The sequence below is a fragment of the Leuresthes tenuis genome, unplaced genomic scaffold, assembly GCF_036924035.1.
Source record: "Leuresthes tenuis unplaced genomic scaffold, fLeuTen1.0.hap1 SCAF_24, whole genome shotgun sequence".
NCBI lineage: Eukaryota > Metazoa > Chordata > Actinopteri > Atheriniformes > Atherinopsidae > Leuresthes > Leuresthes tenuis.
In genome coordinates, this window is record NW_027325378.1 from 8,343,232 (window position 1) to 8,366,431 (window position 23,200).

The window sequence follows — 23,200 nt, forward strand, 5'->3', positions numbered from 1 at the left end:
CCACTAGCCAGGTCAGTGGAGTTAAGATCTTTATTGGAAACCCAGCCTTCAAACATCATTGTACATTTTTTTTTATTTTATTAATTCAGAGTTACAGGAACAACAGCAACAAGCTCTGTGTGGAGTAGAGCAGTGGTTCCCAAACTGAGGTGCTGGGCCCCCTCGGTGAACGTGGGCAGATTCCCAGAGGAAGGACTAAGGGAAATAGATATAATCTGCTGTATATATCTGACTGATTTTTACATGTGTGTAAGACAGACGGCTCTGCTGTGAGGTTTTACTGGTAGATACGAGTGTGTGTGTGTGTGTGTGTGTGTGGTGAAGAGGTTTGGGAACCGCTGGTCTAATGTGAGACAGAGCGACCAACCAGCCGAGTTTCACTGAGTTAAAGCGACAGAGAGAGCAGCGAAGAGTTCAGGAAACAAAAAAAAAAAAAAAAAAAAGAAAGACAAACACAAATAAGGGAATGAACAGTAAAGTACATTTTATGCCATCTTTTGATTTCAGGAGATGGGTTGCCTTCATTTGGCCATGGTTCATCCAAAACGAGCAAATAGTTCACTTGATACGCCGTCAGTGGAACATGACTTTAACAAAAAAGAAAACCTAAAAAAAATAATACAGATCCAAAAAAAGTTTAACTTCTGTCTCAGGCTACAACGATAGACTGCTCAAAGAGGAAAAAGAACACAAAATGGTTTATCTTTTTATTGGCGAATCCAGAGATTCTGTATTGTTTCTAAACTCCACATAGTGTGAAATGAATATAAATACATTTTTAAAAGATGACGCAACTGTTGTGATATTTCGCAGTCATGGTGTCGGCTACAAAACAGCGTTTCCTTGGACAATGAAGGAAATAAAAAAATTAAAGAAAACTCAGCGAACGAGATGGCAAAAATGGTCGTTTCGATGATGTTAGAAGCAAATGGTAAAAATCTAACAATGTTTCAGATGTTCAACCCCAACTTTGATGCTGGCGATCAGCCTTTCTTGGGTTCTCCAATCCCACTGCACGAAGGCAGGAAGAGCGAATCAGTCGATGGGCAGCCTGCTGCAGCTGCTCCGACTGACAACTGAGACTGTTTCCAAGGCAGCATCTCGTATTAATTTGTGACAATAAATCAAAGTACTAATGGTGTTTACCCCGTGTGAAATGAACTGTAAAGTGTTACAAACAACAAAAAACATCTACTGAAGGTAAACAGACTGAAATAAACATGCTGTATTTTAAGAAACTGTATTGGACTGGCATAGGCTGATCTTAGTAAAAATAATTATTGGTGCGCTGAACCGGCTCAAAATATCCCAATCGGAGCATCTCTAGTAAAATCCCACCTTCCCCCTCCAGTAGCAGGTCTTTAGATCTGGGAAGAAAAGGCAGAAAGCACAAATTATTCAACCTTCGTTCAGCTGTTTTAGGAATTGTTTAAGACAGTACTGGAGCTTCTGATCCGTGTAGGTGGTTCTCCAGCGTTTAATCGTGTCAAAATGACAAGTTTTAAGGCACTGGCGAGAGTTTCTAATGACAGGAAGGGTTCAAGCTTTTGAAACAGAGATTTTCATGCTCCAATGTAAGATTTAGAGGGATGATCTTGACAGAAATGCCAAAATGTGTGGTTTTGATTAGTGCGATTAGTTTGATTTGCTGTTTTCTGGGCCTTAAACAAGTATCTTTAATCAAAAGATGCTATTAAACCAGGCAGCAGTTTGAAGTTTATGCCACACGATGTCACTACATCCCACAAACTGGATCTTACGCATATTATTAAGTGTAAAAAGATAAATTAAAGACACTGCTTGATAAGTTCCAAGAGCCGAATGTGATATTTTTAGATGTGTATTTTTTCAATGTCCTGAATCCTCTGTGAAAGAGTGGTTCAGGGAGTGTTATTTTCACATTTGGTTTGGCCACCAAAGTTCAGACCTGAACCCCTCTGAGAATCTTTGGGATGTGCTGGAGAAGACTTTACACGTGGTTCTGACTCTCCATCATTGATACAAGATCTTTCAACTGCTCAACATGTTGTCAGGACAACGGCCAAAATGCAGCCAGCTGCACAGCCCACATTATCGTAAAGAACCAATCAGTGACTGAGGCATCACAAGCTGCCCCCGTCTGAATCATAGCCTCGACGCCGAAAGCCCGTGACACAACTTATATAGTTTAGCCACTTATATATTTTTTGTTCATGTTTATATTTTTTGTTCATTTCAAAATATTGGCAGTTTTAGTTCCTCATGACAAACATTGTCTGGTTCTTTCCCTCGTCGATTAAAAGCAAACTACAGAAACAAATTTCAGGTGAAAACTCCTTCACACAACATTTACTGATCAGCTACAGCCTCTTTGTTTAAGAGAAACTGGTTAAATTAATCAAGACGAAAGTATATATTAATATTAATTCTATTTATTCCAGGAGCTAAACTCGTAAACTACAAAAAATAAAATGATACAGTTGAAAAAAACTCACATCATCAATATCTTCATCGTCATCACCGATGTCATCAAACTGGATCTCATCGTCGTCTCCAGGTCCAAAGGTGTCCGTCTCATTGATTTTAGCTGTGAAGAGATTCGGGTGTTAAAAAAGGAAAACAATGGTAATAAAAATGTTAGGAAAACATCCTCAATTTCATCAAATAATAACGTTTCTGCTCGGCACAAATCTGAGAGCGGTTTGAAACGTCAGCCAGTAAGACGACGCATAACTGAGGACCAAAAACACTCATTTTTACCCTCTGCAGAAGGATACCGTTCATGTCAGCATGTGAAATCTGGAGCAAGTGAATGTTTTCTGTTGCTAAATTAAAACTGAAACCGTCATAGCAGCCTTAGTCAAAGCTGATCATGACCAAAAGCTCCTCAAGAAACGCCACAAATGACGACAGGCCGGGTTTGTTTCTTTGGAAGCTGCTGTGAAATACTGCTGCCTGCAGAGAGCTAAATTGCAGACATAATGGTGTTTATGTTGTAAAATATGTGATAAAAAGCTCCAGAATCACTCAGGCTTCAGTCTTTCAAACACTTTCATTAAATGAATGGATAAACTTTTAATTCTGCAAACTTAGAGGCTGATCGCTGCAGAATTAAATAGTAATAAATAATAGTAATATATTAGTAATAATAAAACAGCAGATTGTGACAAACTGAGATTGATGTGAATTATAAGGAAGGAGAATGAGGACCCCTGCTGCTGAAAGCCTGTAACTGCACACATCCTTCACCTGTTCCCACCCCTTCATTTGTCTTAAAGTGCTTTCACATCAGGATAGTTTGGGGGATTCAGTTTGATTGGGTGGTAATGTCTCGAAAAAGCACTGACAAGAAAGGAAAAAAAGCATGAGGAAGAAGAAAACCCAGCTCATCCACTGGCCATGACCGAAAACAGAAATCCATCACCTTCAGCCGGCTTCTTCACAACGAAAGAAAAAACAAAAAAATTTTTGCAGTCTGGGAGTTTCTGTTTTCAGTTTTTTTTAGTTTCAGGCGAGGCAGCGAGCTGTCCTCCTTCCTCTCTTTGCTTTGCTGGGTAGTCCGTTTGCATTTCTCACTTACAAGCGAACAGAGACTCACATGTTCAGGTGGACCAGATTTCGGATGACTTTTCACACCGAACTATCCGAGGAAACAAACTCTGGTCCATTTAAAGCAGACCAACCAGCTCCAGTGTGAAAGCGCCCCTAGTCCAACCTCTGTAACCTGGCATCAACATCTAAAAGTTGAGTCTTTTGTCCGTTTCCCTGACAGAAACGAGTAGATTTACATACCCACCGGCGGTGGAATTAGCAACAACTCACCGTGCTCTGGCAGCTCTCCGTAAGCTTTCAAACTCCGAGCTTCGTCTGCGTTGTACTTGAGGATGACGTCAGCTTTGTTATCCTGAAACAGAAGTTCAGGTCAGAGTTTTTTAAAAAAAAAAAAAAAAGAAAAAGAAAAGAAATACCGCTGGTGACGGCACAAAACTTCATGTATAGGTAATGTTCAGCACTTGGAAACACCGGTCGGTGTTGTAATTTATAAACCATGCTAGTGATATTACGACATTTATGGTGATGATGACGATGATAAACCGTCTCCCTGCACTGTGCTCCTCTATGGAAACTCAGAACACACCAGAGGGAGGTTCAAAGTATTTTAGAGGAATTTAAATTGAGAAAATGCTGAAGCCCTGAATCAGCTCAGGTAATGTCACCTGAATGTGAGCTGTGGTTTCCCCCCCCAACACACCTGAGGTATATTATTCAAGTAAATTTAAAAAAAATAAAATAATAATAGTAGTGCACAGGAATTAAGTGAGAATTAACAAATGTGTTACAGTCTATATCCGAGCGTGAGCAAGATGCGCCCAACACACCTGGTAATCCCTCAGCCCGACCAGGATGATGTCCGACGTGTTAATCCAAACCTGGAGGGAAGCAAAACAAAGCAGAGGTCACATGGGGTCACGCTGTACTTTGTGACCCTCACACGGTCAACTGAGTCCACGCCGCCACATTAACGGCGGCTGACTGACCGTTGAGAAATTGCTGATGTGGCGTTGCGTCAGGAGGTTTCCTGCATGTGAGCTGGAGCAGAAAAGGTGCGAGAGGATGGTCGGGACATTCCTACCTTTTTCCGGAGTTTTCCTCTGATGTGGCAAAGCCGCTTAGTTCCATCAAAGCACATGGCCTCCAGACGTCCATTCCCCAACATTTTAATCACCTGAGCGTACTCTGAAAGACACGACAATGAAAGGTGGTCAACTAACAGGTGTAAATTAAACAGTCTGAACAACTCTTCACAGTCTAAGCGAATGAAAGTATTCTGATTGATTGAAGTTAAAGAGTTCGTGACAACATGGAAACAAAAAAGATGATGACAGCACAGAAAGAAGTGGAAAAGCTACGGCCTTCAATCACGTTAGCAGGTTGAAGACGGGAGTGACGAGCCAGACGATGCTGAGACTCCGGAGTTTGCTTCACCAAAGTGAAGCGAGGTGCGACGGAACAAGGAGCCGCAGCTTGATTTGTTTAGTTAAGGTCACGGCGTATGACGTATCCAATTAATTCCAGGTGGGAGCATAAAAGCAAGACAGCAGTACAGCTGCACGTTGGTGTTTTTTGGCTGGAGAGGACTCTGAACATTTTGGTGACTAATTTGAAACTTAAAACATCAATTAACTCCAAGTTCAGAAGAACCCTTTAATGTACAGGACGAACCACAAGGCCCTTCATCCTGACCTGCTTCAATTAGCCATACAGTACGGTACGCCTGCATCATCCGTGTCATGTGAGGATTTTTTTTTAAGGCATTGGATAAAAATTAGTAACGCTCCCCAATCAAATGTCTACAGTGTCACTAACCTCTTTACATTGTTTTTATGCACAAGTATCTCCCCAAACACCCCCGAAAAACAGAACATGCTCTTTAACACATAATTAGCATAGAGAAATCAAAGAATAGACTAACGGTGATTCATAAGACAATCTATTACCATCCTACCGGTACTGGAAAAACATTGGTACAATACAATTCATGTAAAAATTATTATTGTGCTGCATTCCAGCTCAACAACGCTCCTGTTTTGTCTTCTGTTATAAATCCAGTTCTCTCTTTTCACAGAAAAAGGGACATGGTGTGTTTGTACATAGTAAGTAAGTAAAATTTATTTATTTAGCACTTTTCGCATGAGCTTGTAAATGAGTGGAAGTCGTAACAACTTCCACTTAAGACAGTCTGTTGTCCTCGGCTTACTGGGCATTGCTCCCCATAGTGTCAGTGCAGGTCTAAAGAGGTACATGAGCAGCTGTGGACCCCCTGCCCCAGCAGCACCCACTGACCGTCACTGGTTCACAAGACAAGCTTCACGATCATGAAACACTCTGTTCTGTCCATAAAACCCCTGACCAACAACTGTGTGTTTCCCACCTGCCATTACTTCCTTTTTTCAAACATTTTATTGGTGCTTTACAGTTTTATTTTATCCTTAATGAAAATCTGATGTCGAAAAGACAAATTTTACTTAAAAAAGACCAATTACTTAATGTCATTTTGAGGGTCACAGAGTAATTAAATAACTAAATAATAATGAACATGATATTGACCAAAATAACCATAATTATCAGGTATAATTGGCAGGTCAGTGGAGCTTGACAGATTAATGGAAGGTATAGTTAGTATCTATTGATAAATTAAATCAACAAAAAATAACTAGATAAACCAATAAAAAAACATAAGCCGTGGCCCTGATATAGAACTGTTCATGTAACAGACAATAATATAATCTTATTTGTTTAGCATTATTGTTTACATTGTGTTAAGCAAGAAGGGATCAGGTGAGTCAGAGTGAGAGAGACGTGAACAAAAACACTTAAAAATGGATCAGAAGTTTTAAGGAAGGATTTTCAGGTGGTTTGACTTTGTGTGCTAGACTCCAAGGGCAAAGTAACTTTATAAGTAAAAGACCAAATCTTCTTTCGCAGCAAACTGATCTGGGAACAGTTAGCAAGTCACCATCAGCACATGTCAAAGATTAGGAGGGGAAAAAAAAGAAAAGACCACAAAAAAAGTCTGATATGTATTTTGGGGTTTAAAGCTTTGAAGGTGAGCAGTAACATTTTTAAATCAATATAAATCTAACACAGAGCCATGGAGCTCAGGGGTGATGCATCCATCCCCATTTGTGTTGGTAAGTCTAAGAGCAGCATTTCACAACAGGATAGAAAGGTAAAAAGCTTTGACCTATCAGGTCATGATGTGTTAACTTTCAACTAGATGAAAACAGAACCAGAACTCACCCTGTCCATCCTCTTTGAACACCAGCTCTCTCTTCTCGGACTCATTCTCGTTCTTTCCACGTCGCCTGTTTTTTCCTCCTTTACCTGTAAGCAGAGTTGTCATTGTTAACCTCACAGCTCTCAATTTCAGCTGTGGTCATGCCCAATCCTTAGCTGACAAACTTCCAACAAGGACGAACCTCCTGAAAAGCGTTTTTTTTTTTTATTTATTTATGAAAACTAATGATAACAGAAAAATAAGCGATATAGTTCTTAAGATTTAGACCTAAAGTAACATATCACAAAAGTAAGACCCTTACATGTTTAATTTAAATGGGAGTAGACATTATCATTAAGCAAGCGCTCAATAATGTTATTTAACGAGAGTCCTTATCAATGACCATCTTTTGTAATCAGTTTAAAACAAAATATTAATATAAACGCTAACGTCAGCCACACTATATATGCTATGAAACTGACAGAAACGACAGCTAAATAGCAGCTGTTAGCCCATTGAAAACTTGTCAAGAAGCTCAAATAGGATAATCAAATGTGTTTAGTAACACTGATCAAGAGTTAAATGTGTTATTGGGGTGAGTTTTTGCTGAAATTAATAAGCAGATGTCACGGGCCACCACGGGGTGGGGTTTAACTTGCTAGCAACCCGCTAGTTAGCTAAGTCAGCCAGCCGCAGAATTATAAGAGTAAGAATGTTAAACACCTGATTTTTAGGCCAGCGATGTCAGAAAACCTTACCAGACCTAAATCAAATTCGTTATTTTACTGGATACTACGGGGACATCGCTGACCGCTGTGTGAAGGACTCGGATATGAGCGGCTAACCAGAGTTAGCCGGTTGAGTCACGTTTTCCTGACGGCGGGCTAAAACTAGCGGCAGGAAAATTAACACTAAAACACGTCTTCTCCGTCTCTTACCTTTATTTTTGGGCATATTCTTTCACGCCTCGCTCAGGTTACCCTAGCTCAATGGAACTCGACAGAAAAGTTCAGCTGTTAAACAGTAACTGTTTACAAGAGTCGGTGAAAGCACAAATATAAACTAAACGTAGGAGGAAGCTAGCGAGTCAGCGAGTCTCTTCTCACTTGTGCGCATGAGCGTACGACGGCATTCAAAACCATGCTGCTTTATTGAAAAGGGTGATTATTACAGGGACAAATTTACCCCCTTTTTCCTTTATTGGACTTCCGAAACATAGCAAACACAAACGAACAGTTATTACTTCACGCAATGTAACATTACAAACATTGCCAGGGGGGGATTGAAATACAAATACATTAAATATGGAGCACAAACAAAAGATTCTTACAGATTTGTTATTTTCTTATTCAGAGATAGTTTTAATGTACAGTTCAGAACAGTTGCCTTTTTAACATGTTAATAAAATAAGTTTATAGCGGCCCATTTCTGCATTGTGAATAATTAAACTGACCTCAAATGATCGGCGGATTCACAAAGTATAGCTCTTTCTGGGGTTTTCTTTTGTTACTATTGTTGTGGAAACCAAACGGTACATTTTCCCAACAATGGGAATGTGTTAAGTAAAATCTTTTCTACATTTGCTAGAGCAAGGACATTGCCACATATCATTTCATGAAGATGGTGGTTAACAAGATAACATTTATGTAAGATTTTGTAGGAAATATCTTATTAGTGAGGGTAATTCTGTAAGGGAGGGTTTGAATCTCACACCAGTACAAATTATTTGTAAAATCATTCCATTGGGGGGAGCGGCAGATTCCTGCTGAGACAGTGTTTTACACTTATTCTTACACTTATTTGAATGTGACAGACAGACATTATCCACAACGGTCATTCTGGGGTCCATGTGAGGTAGACTCATAGCTTTTCCAGACCCTTTCAGAGGAGTCAGAATACCAGAGGGGATGTATCAATCAGTATGACAACTTCTTTTGGAGTGACAGGAATACCAAACATTAGAATAAGTTCAACATAGTTCGAGACACATATCCACTTAAGGAGAAAGTTGGAGTTCGTATTTATCCTCTAATATCTGAAAAATGGGTCATATTTCTTGAAAACTTTTATACAGATATACATGTAGACATTGGATGCTCTGCTTTGTCTTCCATTAGACTCAAACACTGGCATATTCTTGTTGATAAAGCTATTCTTGGTCCTACATTCCTAAAGATTAAGTACTGTAAGTTTGAGTCTCCCTAAAGGACTATCCATCTTATCTACAGTATCCATAAAGTCTCAACCAATTTGGGTTGATTTAATTTAAATCTGATTCTCATTCTCAATCCTGTAAAATCCACCCAAATATACTGTAATAAGCTTTTGTGACCCAATTCAATAAATATGGCTCTTTATGAGGGCTAATTGTAACCTATTTTCATGTAATGTTTTGGAGATAGAGCCGGTCTCGTAAAGACAGAAGCACCTCCTGACCCTCCCGTTGACTCCTCAGCCACTCTTTGTGTAAAAGTCAATGAATTCATCCAGAATTAGGGTAAATATGTTGAAACAGCAAACAAATGCATGTAAGAAGTTTACTTGAAAACAGAAATAAAAGCTAAATACACACACTGCACATACACATTAAAATTAATTTACACATTCAATTTGATGTTTGCCTCCATTTTGTTGCTTACATCCAAACTGATAAACAGCATGTGATAAGCAAACACAGTTTATAGGAGGGGTTATTTGAGTATTTTGGATATTATTTGAGGAGTGTATTTGGTTAGGAATCTACTTCCGTGTCAGAAAAATTAAGATAATTGTATTTGTTGTGTTGTTTGGGCTTAAAAATGTTTCTTGTATAGTTTGATTAATGGTTTATGTTTATAGTTTGTTCTTGATAGTCAGACTTATGGAGTGAACCGGACACCTGGTGAAGATTACTCCAACTCTAGGTGTGCTTCCTCCACCTCTTGGCCAGTTGTTACAGAGCTGAAGCAGTGTGAGAATCATCTTTAAAGAGAACGGAAAGAAGAGCTTCAAGAAGCCTGAAGAACCATTCCCGAAGAACACTCATACCATATATTGACCTCTAAGCTTATTAGAATTATACAAATACTGTCTTTGCCTCAATTTTTTTGTCGGTATATGAATCAATCAAATGAAGGAATTCAAGCAGAATGTGAAAGCCACATGGTATCTGTAAACAATGGAGAATGTCGATATTCCTCCTCACCACCAGAGGCGCGCTGTCCCACTCCCAGAGGAGCTGTTTTCAGAAGGAAACAGACCGTTTTGAGGTAACTCAGCTAGCCACCAGCACGAAGTCAACCCCCTGCATCGTTTGGATGTACTTATTTATTTACATTTAGGTATGCTATATAACTCTTTGCTTTTACCGCTTTGTAGCCAGCGGCATTAAAGTGAGAACCCGTCTTCGGTTGGAGCTGTTTGTTGCTTCTCTCCGCGCATTAGCAGCCGCGTTGCTAAGCTAACGTTAGCTGCGGTCGGTGACTTCTGCTGCAGGGTTACAGTTCGCATCGACACGGTCCTGAGGTTTAATTTAGATGGAGAACATTGAATGAATTGAGAGGAAAAATAGCTCGTTACAGTTTAATCAAATAAGAAAACACATTTTAAAAGAGAGGTGTTAATGGGTAGTTTTACGTACGTTTCAGGCTTTATTTTAGATATGTTTGTGTAACTGCCAAGTTTTTCTTAATTAATCATGAAGGAAAAATTTAAGTAAAACGCATGCATTCATTTAATTAATCATTTAAATACATCAAGTTACCTTTTAATGAGAGGTTAAAAGTTGTAACTGGTGTAGGAATTAATGTTTTGTTGAAGATATATCAGTAATTCACACATGAAAATATCGAAACACCTTAAAGATTACAGTTAGTGACTTTTACTGGTTTGGGTCTTCTTTTTGTCATCTCTGTGGGATTTAGTCAAAACATTTATATGATAAACATCCTTTAGAGCTGAAGAGACATCCTTGTAAAGGATGAACACCAAAACTGATGATAAAACTTGAATAGAGCTGAGTTTATTCAATGCTCAGCTGTTTAATTTGATGAAAACATAAGGCTTTAATTTGAATTTAGCTGAAAACTAGTGTAAACTATGCAGTAAGATCCACTTTTTTTAGCTGTCAGTAAGCATACAACGGTTTTGTTTTAGTTCCAGACTCTGAGCAGCTGTCCGAGAAGCCACCTGCTGTTCGTTCATGGCTGGAAACGGAAACTGGGACGGCGGAAGTGGGATGGACCAGATAACAGTGGTGCGGATAGATGACACCCACATTGCAGAGGACCAGTTAGAGGTGGGGGGAAAGGTGAAAGGCGATGTCTCAGAGTACTACGAGGTGGAGTACTCAGTACCTGCAGATGAAGAGGTAGTGGGAGAGGAAGAGGAGGACAGCGTTTATGTTATTGAGTATTCAAATCCTGAAGAGGAGGGGGAGAGTTACAAGTTTACGATGTCAGTAGATCGATCGCTTCCGACTAAAAAGCCGACAAAACATCCAGTTGTCAGAGAGAACTCCTCAGCTCCTGTAACAGTCAGACCTCAGAGGTCGAGACACGACGTGAGCCAGAAGAAGAAGGCGGCGGCAGAGGAGGAGGTGAAAAAGGAGGTGATCGTCAGCAACAAGAGCGTGCTGGAGCTGGGAGAAAACTACAACGAAGTGATGGAGACGAATTCAGGCTCAGGTAAGAAGCTGCTGTGCACAATTTGCCCGCCTCCTGGCAAGTTCTTCAAGAGAGCGTCAGGATTGGCGGTTCATCTAAAACACGCCCACACCATGGAGGGGAAGAAGACATTCTTCTGCACGTCCTGCAATCAGACGGTGCGCAGTCAGCTTGAACTGGACGCACACACGAAACGCCACGCCAACCAGGACGCGGTGTTCACCTGCCACCTCTGCTCGGTTGATGCGGAAAATAAGTACAAAGGGTCCAGGTGGGGCCTGAGGAAGCACCTGGAGAAGGAGCACCCAGGCGTCATCCCCCGCTGCGACATCTGCAACAAAGGCTTCAAGTCGCTTGTTTCGTATCTCGCAGACCAGTTCAGACACGTTGGAGTGTCGCCGTACTTCTGTGCCAGGTGTCAGATCTATGAAATGACTGAGCGGGGTCTGAACATTCACATCAAAAACCATGAAAAGAAGAAGCAGCAGCAGCAGCAGGAGTCGTTGGGTGAGAACCGCCCGCTAACCCTCGGAGTCTCCACCTACGTTGAAAACTCAGCGACAGACGACTCCGACTTCTGAACCTCCGGGTTTTCTTTTCTTTGAGTTGTTTCCAGACGTGATGCGGCGTCCTCGCTGTCAGGCTCCTCAGTGACGTTTGTGCATCTAAAATGAAGCTCGGACACTAAGACAAATGTTTGTGACAGTTAGGAAACTTTTGTTCTTTTTCTTATAACATCCTGCTGAATGACCTGCCTTTTTTGCCCGTGAGTCTCATAATACTGAATGAGCAGCATTTCACACGCCACCTTGCTGTGTTTTAAGACATAAACTAGCTTCTCTCAGCTTATTTTGGTGGTCTACGAATATTAGGCGACATGTTGAATCTTAAAGGAGCGCTTTTTTGTGCGAGCGAATCAAAAACCAGAAGAAATCATGTTTGAAATGGTTTAAAAACAAGGATTGGACAGAGATGTTGTGTGGTGCGTTCAGGTGCTCAGTGTGAGCTCAGACTTCAGAGGGTTTTTGTACAAAACAGATCGTATTTGATGCTACAACACAAAACAAAGTACTGAGGTAAGTTACACTATTAACAAAATAAACCACAGAATTTTCTGCATGCCCATGTCATCACTCGAAGGAGATCTTTTTGTCTTCTTGTTTAAAACCTTAGGAGCTGCTAAATTAATCTTATTTTAACTTGTCTCTTTACCTGATGTGGAAACTTTGGCTCTGTGGGGAAAAACTACAACTTTGATGAATGGAAAAAGGACAAATCTTTTAACATATTTACAGTTAAATGTCTCATTGATAACCATTTTAACTGATGTTCAAATAAAAAAAAGCCAATTTTTTTAACATATTGCTTCAGTTTGAGTGTACCATTTACATATTTTATAGGTTAGTTAACCCAATAAATAACTAATGGATGAACTGGCAATGCTTCCCTACCCAGTATTTGCAATTTATCCAAGTTTTTGCTCATTTGAAGCGGTTGCTAAGGGCTGGGGAACAAAAAGTGATAAATATAGTTGTGTATAATAAAGTTAAAAGTAGAATACAGCAGAAATTAGCATGATTTAGATCTTTGATCATCACAGGCCCCTTCACACTCATCTTGGGCCCCACAGAACTGGAGCTTTGTGTTAAAATGAGTTATTTTCATGTTAAAAAGTTTCACTGAAACACTTAAAATGTGGATTTTTAACCCCAACACGACAAACCTTTTCTGGTCTAATAAAGTGTTAAATGATGCTAAAATATCAACTTTGGTGCGTAAACACGTCACGATGTCAAGAAGCAGCTGTTTTTGTTGGACATTTGTGTTTTCATGTTTTTTTGTTTTTTAAATGTTTTTTTTAGATGAAATGTGGTTTTCGAAACCAAATCTTTGCTGTGCACATTTGTTTTTGTTTATATTCTCCGCTGTGGTGGTTTGATTTGTCTCTGCAACATTAACCATTAAAGGGAAATGTCACTAATTTGAATTTTTTGGTCATTCTGTTCTGTTTAGGCATTGATTTGGGACGACCTGAACCACAGAGGATAAACTTAGTCTTCTCTACTTACTCGATCAACAGCTAAAGTACTTTAAACTTTAAAGTTCCCAGGGTTCACGCAGAGCTGTAAAACTTCTTCTCATGCATGGAAGAAGCTTCTTTATATAATAACTTAATTTAAGAACAGCCCTGAAGTCAAATCTGTAGCCGTTTTATATGGTTTGATAAGTGGAGGAGAAATTTGTGGGGTTTAGCTGCACAAACATGAATTTTCAAACTCTTTTTATTTAAAACTTTTATGTGAAATTTGTGCATCTTGACCAGGATTCCCTGAAGAAATATCTTCCTGGTTTATAAAATGTTTTTTTTTTTTTTATAAAAGGCAGTAAATGTAAAGATTTAACCCAAATGGATCCCTTCTGAAAAAGCGCTAAAAAAAATCATATAAATTGATTTTTTTTTCCACTTTCAAAGATTAAATCTTTTAATCAGATTCAGCCCTTATCAGAACTACAAAGTTTTTATTATTTTTTTTTACACTTTTTATGCCATTTTTATCATAATAGCATCCCTTATTTGAACAAGAACAGGGGCAGGTGGTGATGGATGCATCGAAATGAAGGTGGTGACTTCAGAGCACACACCTTTACCCGAAAACACCAAAGTAGTGCCAAGTGCTTCCAAAGTGAGCCTTTAGTGGCGTTTGGTGGAAATCTGGCATCCAGCAACTGTAAATGGGCTGTAAGCTCTAACCTAAGACTTCAGAGGTTCAGTAAAGACGTTTAAGTCTTTAACCCTCTCAGCTGTTTTCATTTATGCATGTCGAGTTGGTAAAAGCTTGGAGGTAAAATAAATAGTTTAAAGAATAAAGAACTGATTTGTTGTACTCATAAAACAGCATAAAATGTTGTGGTTCTGATGGAGGTTCCTTCCTGTTAAAAGGAAGTTGTTTCTCTCCACAATCGCCTCGTGCACGTTCAGACTGGCCCGAAGAGAAGTTTCAGTGCAATCTGTTGGTTTCCTTAGGGAGGACAAATTCTGATCTAAGTAATTACAATGAGTTGGACTCTAATTTGCTTGAATGGGACTGTGTCACCAAAGTGCCTTGATGTGACATTTGTTGTTATTTGGTGCTTTATGAATAAAACTGAATTGGATCAATTGAAAAAGAAGCTGAAACCCAAACGAAGTTTTGCTTTGAGGAAAGTGTTTCTATCAATAAAAGCCACGGCACCATCTCAGCTGATTATTGTTTTTTATTGTTTTGAATAGAAAGTCCAACTCTCGCTGCAGGTACAAAAACAGAGAGCTGGCGTAGCAGCAGGGCTGAACATGTCTGACAGGATCAGATGGAAGAGGATGAAGAGAAGAAGAAAGACAGCGGTTCCTCTGTTCAGAGTTACAGAACAAAAATCACCCCGTTACACGTATTTATCCCAGAGCTGCGGACGAGTCAGGCGTCAACATTTATTTATTCAATAATTATATCCAAAAGAAAATCTGAATCTTATCCCTTTAAGTTTTGGACAAGCACAGAGAGGAAGAAGGTTTCAGTTGTTCACCAGCAGCTGAGTCACAGCTGTGAGGCGCCACGAGAGGACGGCCGTCTCCGCCACTAAAATACACACACACACATATTTAGGTATTTATAGGAACTAAAAAAGCTTTAAAAACAAGGTTTTGGGGCTAAAATCTTTACTTGAGTCATCATGAGATAAAAAGTGAACTATCATCAAAATTAGATCAAATTCCTTTATGATTAATGACTCACAAGTTAAAAAAAAAAACACCTTTTACTTTTCACTATCTCATAAATTATTTTTTTTCTCTTAATCGACTTTTTTATTCAAAGTTTTAACATTTACCCCAAAAATGTGACATTTAACACATTTAAACCACTGCATTTGGTTCATTTTTCTCTGGACTGTGCCTGTTTTGATCTTATTTCATGTTATTTTATGCCTTTTATCTTCTTTTTCGCTGCATCTTTTATTACTGCTGCAACTCGTTTTTAAATCGGACATATTGTACTGAACGACTCTCAGTGATTTATAAATAAAGTTCTGTTTGATTGATTTAATGCAGTCTTGACTTAATATGAAAATTTTGAGCTTTATCTCCAAAGTTTTAGAAGGATTACAATTTTAACATTTTCATGGACTTCTTTAAAATCTCAAGTGTCACATTTGAAGATATTTTGCATTATTTTCTCAAATGATCTTAAAATCATGATCAATGTTTTCCTGTCGTGGTCCTCAGACCCACATTTGATCTTTTATGCAGCAGATTTATTTCAGTGGAGTAAGGCGAACCTTAAAGGTCCTGCAGACTGAAACTGTGACTCTGAGGGATCCGGTTCCACACAGGAAGCTTCACAGAGAGATGCAACGCCTCCTGGCAGCCATGTTGGAGGTCATATAATGATCACATTAACAGGTCCGACTAACTATACTGAGCCTTTCAGGATGAGTGCACTGACTTTACTCATCAGCGTGTGCTGACGACGACCATCAGTCCTACAGTTTGAACTCATAAAACCAAAAGATGAAAATCAGTCTTTTTTGCCGCTGTTAGTTGCTGATAAGCTTCCCATCGATTATGCATTGGCTACATGGTGCAACCAAATGTGCAAACGGTTGCAATTTTGTGCTACTAATAGTCAAAAACGCCATTGTTCGTTTTTATTTTTGGCAAAAAAAAAGCAAAGAAGAACCTTTCCTATGATGCTAAGATCTATCTGTAAGTGTGGTTTGTTTCCTGTAATTCGGAGAACTACTCCTTTGATTTCTTGACCTCCAAGATGGTGCCAAACGTGGTTTACAGGCAGGTCTGAACAGAACTGGAGTGTTTTTTAAACGAGTCCTTAAAGGGTTTGCTGACAGAAGCAACGTCTCCGTCACAGATTTAAACACTTGCTACAAACTGAGGAAGAAGAGTTGGATTCCACGGCTGTTTTTTACTTTCTTTAAAACACTTTTAAAGTCGAGGCCGTATATTACAAAATGAACACCCACAAAGACAAGAAGAACCCATCAGGTTTTGGAATTAAACTTGTCTTTTGATTTATCCCATAAATGCCTCTTCGTGTTAAACATCACCCAATAAATGATAATCCCTTTGAATGAGAATATTTGTCATATTCTTTGGGTGGTTAAGCAGATAAAGGTTTCCTTTAATGTGGCGCACCGACTTTGAAAACCATTTCCTGAACTTCACAATAAAATAAACTGAGCAGGAAATGAAAATAATTAGACGTTTATACACTAAAAATGTGCTACTTTAAAAAGAAATTATTTCAATATCTTAATTTCAAGTTTCTTTTAGCTTTGTTTTGCTCATTTGTAACACAAAGCTTCAGATTTTCCTTTTTTTTTTTTAAAACTAAAAATCTGTTTATATCATTAAATAATTTTATAGTTTCCAAACTCTGGAAGAAGAAGAAGACTGAGCACCACTGATTCAGATTCTCCCGTTTTTGCTTAAATCCGTTTTATCACATTAAATTCTTTACTTGTCAGATTAGAAAGTTGAATAATGATAAATGTGAAATATAACGAGCGGACTGTCCAAAGGCGAAAAGAAAACGGGATATATTTAATAAGTACTTGAGAATTTAGGAGTCAAACCTCTCGTGGCCACCAGGGGGCAGCACACGGTAAACGTAACTGATGCTGAGCTTTCTGAACTGATAAAAAGAGTCAGAATTAGCTTTATTGTGACTTTTTGATTTATAATATTCCCATTTTATATGTAAATATTGGATAAATGTGAAAATGAGAGCCTCGTGTGGACTGCTGGGTGGAAAAGCCTATTAAGCTTTGTTCTTTGCCTTTTGTTCGTGAATGATGAAATACTGGAATCCGGAGGTTTCTTGACGCACCAAAACTTCTTCTAAAAACAAAATACCACTTTGGAGAGACTCGTCTTTACCTCTGAATGAGTGATCCCCTCCTTCTGTCTTTTCCTGCAGACGTCGTCATCTCAGAGGCTACTTTGAGGTTTAAATTCAGGATCTACAGTGACGCAGAACTGTGACAACATGATAATGAGCCCTAGCTCCTTAAATGCACACACTCTAAATAACCTTGTTCCTATGATTTCCCCATCTGAAGTTAATAAATACAGTACTTTCATTTTGCTGACGCAAACCCGGCCTCTGGGTCTGCGAGGCGGAGCTGATTGTCCGAAGCAACAAACACAGAAAGGTTTTCTTCACAGCTCAGTCCAGCTGTCGATCAGCGACGCTAAAGCTGAGACTCTACAGTAAGACAGCAGAAGAGATCCAATCAGAAGAGCCTGTTAAGGTGCAGGACGGGGCGGGGAGGGGCTGATGGGTGGCGCTCTCTATGCTCCTATTTGGTGTTTGCGGCTCTGAGGTCCATCAGTAGTCTGTCCCGCCGGAATGGACCGGACTGGAGAGAGGTGGGGTGGGTGTCCGGCGGTGGTCAGATCGAGGTCAGAGTTGAAAGGAGGAGGAAGTTGGAGGAGGTCACAGAGCGGTGGAGGTGATCTTTTTCACCCCCCTCCGCTGGGCTAAAGTGGAACAGCCCACTGGCTCCAGGACCGGGGGGACGTTCCTGTTGAGGGCCGAGTAGGTGGCCGCCATCGCACCCTGGAGGAGGGCGAGATCGAACAGTGGGAAAGCAGAAATTAATGAGTCATCTGCTCATGAACTCCAGAGCGTAAAAACACGAGATAATAACGGAAACAGGGTCCATCATGAGAGCTACGACCTTCTGTTCTGGGTGTTCGATGGACAAATTCACAGAGTGGGAAAGCGTTAAAGCTAATAAATACCAATTGTGTAAACCAAAATATACGTCTCATCTGTGTGTATTTGAATGTTTACTTGTACTAGAAATATCTCGTCTCATCTGTTGTGCCTGTGCACTTTCTATGTTTTCACCGTGGGAGAGCTGGAAACGTCCTTTCGATTCCTTTGTATGTCTTCACATGTGAAGTAATTGACATTAAAGCCACTTTGAACAATTACAATAAATAATAACTATTTCATGTGTTTTCCTGTTGATAAGACTTTCATGTTTTAGGAGAGATGACTTGACGTGTCACAGGTCAATACCTTGACGAGGTGCGGCGCGTCCTGTCTGTTGAGGGTGTATTTAGGGAGCTGGTCTCTGTGCGTCACCCAGGGGTGTCTGAGGACCTGACCTGCCGTCAGCCGCTGGTGGGGGTCCACATGCAGCATCTTAGACACCAGATCCTGAGGGGTCAGAGGTCGACAATAATAAAAATCCCCCTCCAGTGACTGGTAAACACTTGAGCTGCAAACCAGAAACAAGGACGTTTTCTGTGTCTGAGTCCTCACCTTCGCTTCAGCAGAGACAGAGTTCCAGTATCCTCCGCTGAGTGAGAACTTCCCGCTGCCGATACGAGCCAAAATCTCCTCCGGTGTGTCCTCCGGGCCGTTAGCGAACGGAGTGAAACTGCAGACAGATGGGGAGGGTGAAAAATCCGTATTTACAGCACGGGTCAAAGGTTTGGTTTGTAAATAAATCTAAATCTTGTGTTCTAATCCACACAAAACTAGTGGCAAACACTTCAGTGATTCATAAACGAATAAATCGAAATTTTAAATATTCAACGTTCAGCCAAAGAAACGTTTGTAACGATCATAAAACTCCCACAGGCTCCAAATCAGAACAGAAAGGTCAAACTTAACTGCTGAATTTATCTCGAGTTAGGCTGAAGTAAACCTACCCTGTTAGCATCGTGTAGAGCAGGACTCCCAGACTCCAGATGTCGCAGGCTGCATCGTAGCCCTGCTTCTTCAACACCTGCAAAGGAACACAGAAAAAAGCTGTTTCAGGTAAAATAACTGCTTCACTTCATATTTATTAGATATTTCACTCCTTTTTCTTACACACAGCGGTAAAAAAGTTTATGTTAATATATTTATTTGCCAGCGTTGAACTTGTTGTGAGATGTGTAATTATATTTCTTTGTGTCTGAACAAATAATATCTTCATCCTTACTTTGTTTGTGTGTGATGACATAGCCGTGAATCCGAGTTCAAACAGACACAAACAGAACAAAAGACTAACAGCTACAAGCCTCCATAACAGAGCAACAACATAAGAGACGTTTGGATCATCAGCTGATCTCCATAACAACGGTGTGCCTTAAAGAATCAGTTTCACCTCATTAATAAGCTAATTTATGCAGCAGACACACTCAACTCTAATTAGAGTCTCTGTATCGAGTACTTTTGGTTGAAGTGTGAAGCTGTTGTGTCATGTGTTTAAAAGATGTGTATTATCTGGTAAAGATTCCTGACACCCAACCCAAGTTAAAGCCACAGGAGAAAGAAGATGTGTGGAGAAAGTTTGAAGGCAATAATTCCAAAACTGTTCCATCTAAAGTGACTTTAGAAGCAGAGATTAACCCACCAATAATTAATATAGCTCAACAACAGAGTCACAATAGCAGCAGCCTGTGGCAGAAGCGCGGGTCATATTGTTTGTTTTCTCTGTGAAAACTTCTTTTAAATATTTTTACAACGCTGGTTTGGATGCTGTGCTGCTGAAATCCTGTCTGAATTATTTGACATCAGTTATGATGAGTAACCATGCCGACGGGAGCTGATTGAGCTCTCCAAAGCCATGCCTGGAATAAGACCTCAAATCCAGATGAGTTTAAGAGGAGACGTCTAGGATGTCGGTCAGGTCAAAATGGAGAGCAAGGAGGAGAAAATGTTAAATAATTTCCTCTCTTGATCAGCATAAGGAATGTGAGATCACTAGCTGATAGAAATGAATGAGCTTGAATGGCTGACAAGGACACAGCAGGAATATAACATAACATGATTACAGGAACAACAGACTGTAAGACTATACAGGTAAGACAGAGACTGCAGACAGAGAGGGAACAGTAAAGGAGTTACTGTTCATCATACCTGCCGATACTGCGTGTGACATAGCTCAGTTATTGCAAAGCTACAAACACAACACCCAAATCTATTCAAGGTGATTCCTTTTAACTGACTATTATCAATATGAATTTATTTATACCTTTTTCATCTATTACTTATTCTGTGATGATATCATTTCCTTTTTGGGGCTTAACAAACGATAATTTAATGTAATTAGCAGCTTTTTTTTTTGTTTTATTCAAAGTAAACTCACACATAAACCCACCCAAAACGGAAGCTGGAAATATGACTTTTTATGAGGATATAAATAAACTCAAATAGTGCCAGTAAAAAAGGTAAGTGAATGTAAATGATGGGAGATACATTTTAGACCTCATGTGAATCTTCCTGCAGATTGACACATGGTTTCTGTAAATTGGGGAATTTCTAGATGGAGTCTGGTTCTAACAGACACTGCGAGGGCGTTTGTATCCTTAAATTTAAACTTTTCCTGGTGGTGTTAAATAAAGGTTGAAAGTGTGGGCATTCAAACAACATAAACTGATGCATGATGCTCCTGCCATCTACCTGTTAAATTAAACCTTCATATTCCGACAATCACTTACTGCTGAGGAGGTGTGACATTACATCCAAAGGCCTCGGTTAAACATGGGAACTGCAACATCAAGTCTTATCGTATAAGTTGGTAGAGCTGTACTTTTAGCAGTTCTTCTGCTGAGAAGAATAGCGAATGCCAACAATGTCTCACATGTTGACAGGAAAAAAATCAGGAGGGAAAAAATAGAAAAGCAACGCAGCTGAAGAAGGACCAAAAATTCCTGAGTTGGGACCCAAACCCTGACGTACCTCGGGAGCAACGAAGTTTGCAGTGTAACACGGCGTCATGAGCAGGCCGTTCTCCGCTCTCAGCTGTTTGGCAAAACCGAAGTCGCAGATCCGGATAGACTCTGCGTTCCCGCTCTCGTCCACATACAGGATGTTGCTCGGCTTCAGGTCTCTGTGCACCACCTGCAAACGCAACAGAGCGAGGCCAAGGCCAAGACGTGTGAGCAGACACCAAGCTGATTCATTTATGGCAGCTTTTACGTCATTACTTTATCAAATACACACAAACACAGGTCCACAGCAAACAATAAGGACAAAAGAAATAAAGGCTGAGACGTCAATAGTTCCAGATACTAGTTTAGAACCTGACTGAGCTGAATGCAGGTTAGTCAGTGTTTGAGTCGACACATACACCGGCACATGCAGCAGGACAGGTGCTCTTTGCAGAATATCTAATGTCACAGTCTGAGGTGGTAAATAAACTTTTCAACAAAACATTTGCTGAGCTTAAAACAGTGGATAAAATTTCATTTTACACATCTTTACTTCCTTGAAAACGTTTCTGAGAACCATCGACAACTTTTTTTGCAACTTCTCAATCCTGGAAGACCAATCAAAACACACATCTCTATTTCACAGAGAGTTAGCATTTTTGCTTTCATTAGAAGAATGTTTGACATCCGGGAGAACCCACGACTGAGAGCCGCCATATTTGTTTCCATCTCGGTGAGACAAACGCACCCCTTGTACATGCAGGTACTCCAGAGTCCTGGTGATGGTGTAGAGAACGGCGCTCGCCTCTCGCTCAGAGAAAAACTTCTGTCGGAGGATTTTGTCCAGCAGTTCGCCTCCTTTCATTAACTCCGTCACCAGGAACACCGACCGACCGTCGTCATACACCTACGATACAAAAATAAAACAACCCACACGTACATAAGAAACTATTTAGCCACTGAATCACTCAGTCAGTTCACTCATTCAGATATCAAGGTCTGTGGATTATTTTCACCATCTTTCACAACAAACAATACATCCACCGAATAAACAGAAAAATACACCTTGTTGAAATATTAACCGCCTCTGAATCCTCTCTGGAAGCAGCCTGAAGGAGTTGAACTTAAACATGAACGCACGTTCAGTCATTGTCTGATGCAAATTTCACCCAGCAGCCCGGGGATATTTATAACTCCAATCAGCGGTGAGTCACAGAAAATCTAAGACCATTCAAATCAAAGCAGGAAAATGACTGTTTTTGTAAGTCCGTCCTGCTGCACAAGCAAACTCACCACACATTTAGGTTGACCTCGTGGTTGGAAAGTGACCCCGAATGAGTCACTTTGAAAAACTAAGCCCATGAGTAATTCAAATTTAAACAGGCAGGATGACTTTTAAAGAGAAGAGATAATATTATCTGAAAGCAGCTTGATTAAAGTTCAAAATCACAGTATTATCAGTCACATTCTCCTGTTGGTATCAGTCAGAGCTCGTAACAGAAGTAAAGTGGTGATACAAGACCGTTCGAACACCTCAGGTACCTCACGCTGAAACATTTGATCCTGAGGGGGAGGCTGAAGCTCTTAGTTGGATTAAATCATTTAAACACATACAGCAGGATTTAAGGCCTTTGCTGCAGGTAATTTCAGTGCCTACACAGGGTATTTTAGTCTCTTCTGAAAGGAGCATCAAGTCGCCTCCGAATGTGCTGCAGTGCCTCATCAACTCTGGTGCTCAAGTTGGAGATGAATGAACGGTGTTAAAGCTACACTAGAGAAGTCTGTGAACCTTAACGCTGTGTGCTTCAGGCTCATTTCGACTGTTGTGATGCAGACCTGTTCCCAGTTTCATGAGCCCCACACGTCACCGTTTTGCTTCAAGGTCCCTTTTGTGGGCTTTTGAACACGCCAACAGATTCGTGTGCTCGGCTGTACATGTGCAGGGTTCACATGGAGATTTGCTTGTGTTTCATCCCTCAACTGCAATGGGAACCAAAGTTTTGACGTTGCGTAACGTAGAGAGATGACACCACACAGCCCAGTTGTGTAACTTCAAGCAAGAGACACATGTTCAGCAAATCAACATCTAAAAAG

The 23,200-nt window shown here is 40.1% G+C and overlaps 3 protein-coding genes across 6 annotated transcripts in view; 1 reads left to right on the forward strand and 2 right to left on the reverse strand.

The window, feature by feature from the left end:
- Positions 1-16: 16 nt before the first annotated feature.
- eif1axb (eukaryotic translation initiation factor 1A X-linked b) lies at positions 17-7,885 on the reverse strand. Its single transcript, XM_072378313.1, has 7 exons — positions 7,696-7,885; positions 6,781-6,864; positions 4,613-4,716; positions 4,359-4,409; positions 3,802-3,883; positions 2,475-2,566; positions 17-1,367 (listed from the first exon to the last, which is right to left on the reverse strand). Exons 1-7 carry the CDS (start codon positions 7,709-7,711, stop codon positions 1,362-1,364), a joined length of 435 nt encoding a protein of 144 aa, XP_072234414.1. The 5' UTR covers positions 7,712-7,885; the 3' UTR covers positions 17-1,361.
- Positions 7,886-9,984: 2,099 nt separating this feature from the next.
- LOC140284791 (uncharacterized) lies at positions 9,985-13,460 on the forward strand. Its single transcript, XM_072378785.1, has 2 exons — positions 9,985-10,077; positions 10,892-13,460. Exon 2 carries the CDS (start codon positions 10,938-10,940, stop codon positions 11,979-11,981), a length of 1,044 nt encoding a protein of 347 aa, XP_072234886.1. The 5' UTR covers positions 9,985-10,077; positions 10,892-10,937; the 3' UTR covers positions 11,982-13,460.
- A 1,177-nt stretch (positions 13,461-14,637) lies between these two features.
- rps6ka3b (ribosomal protein S6 kinase, polypeptide 3b) overlaps positions 14,638-23,200 on the reverse strand; it is a 59,951-nt gene continuing 51,388 nt past the window's right edge. For all 4 annotated transcript variants that reach the window (XM_072378060.1, XM_072378059.1, XM_072378062.1 and 1 more), the window contains 6 exons: positions 21,855-22,013; positions 21,135-21,296; positions 19,118-19,194; positions 18,726-18,843; positions 18,480-18,620; positions 14,638-18,011 (listed from right to left, as the gene is read on the reverse strand). In XM_072378060.1, coding sequence (XP_072234161.1) covers positions 17,889-18,011; positions 18,480-18,620; positions 18,726-18,843; positions 19,118-19,194; positions 21,135-21,296; positions 21,855-22,013 — 780 coding nt within the window. In that variant the 3' untranslated portion in view covers positions 14,638-17,888. The remainder of the gene's footprint in view (positions 18,012-18,479; positions 18,621-18,725; positions 18,844-19,117; positions 19,195-21,134; positions 21,297-21,854; positions 22,014-23,200) is intronic.

What these genes read in the sequence shown, in the direction of transcription:
- eif1axb (XM_072378313.1), bottom strand. An exon ending in GTTCAAAGAGGATGGACAGG is followed by an intron (nt 4,717 to 6,780) that starts GTGAGTTCTGGT and finishes CGTGTCTTTCAG; the next exon opens with AGTACGCTCAGGTGATTAAA. An exon ending in CGGAGAGCTGCCAGAGCACG is followed by an intron (nt 2,567 to 3,801) that starts GTGAGTTGTTGC and finishes ATCTCTTCACAG; the next exon opens with CTAAAATCAATGAGACGGAC.
- LOC140284791 (XM_072378785.1), top strand. Translation starts at nt 10,938, where the DNA reads ATGGCTGGAAACGGAAACTGGGACGGCGGAAGTGGGATGGACCAGATA.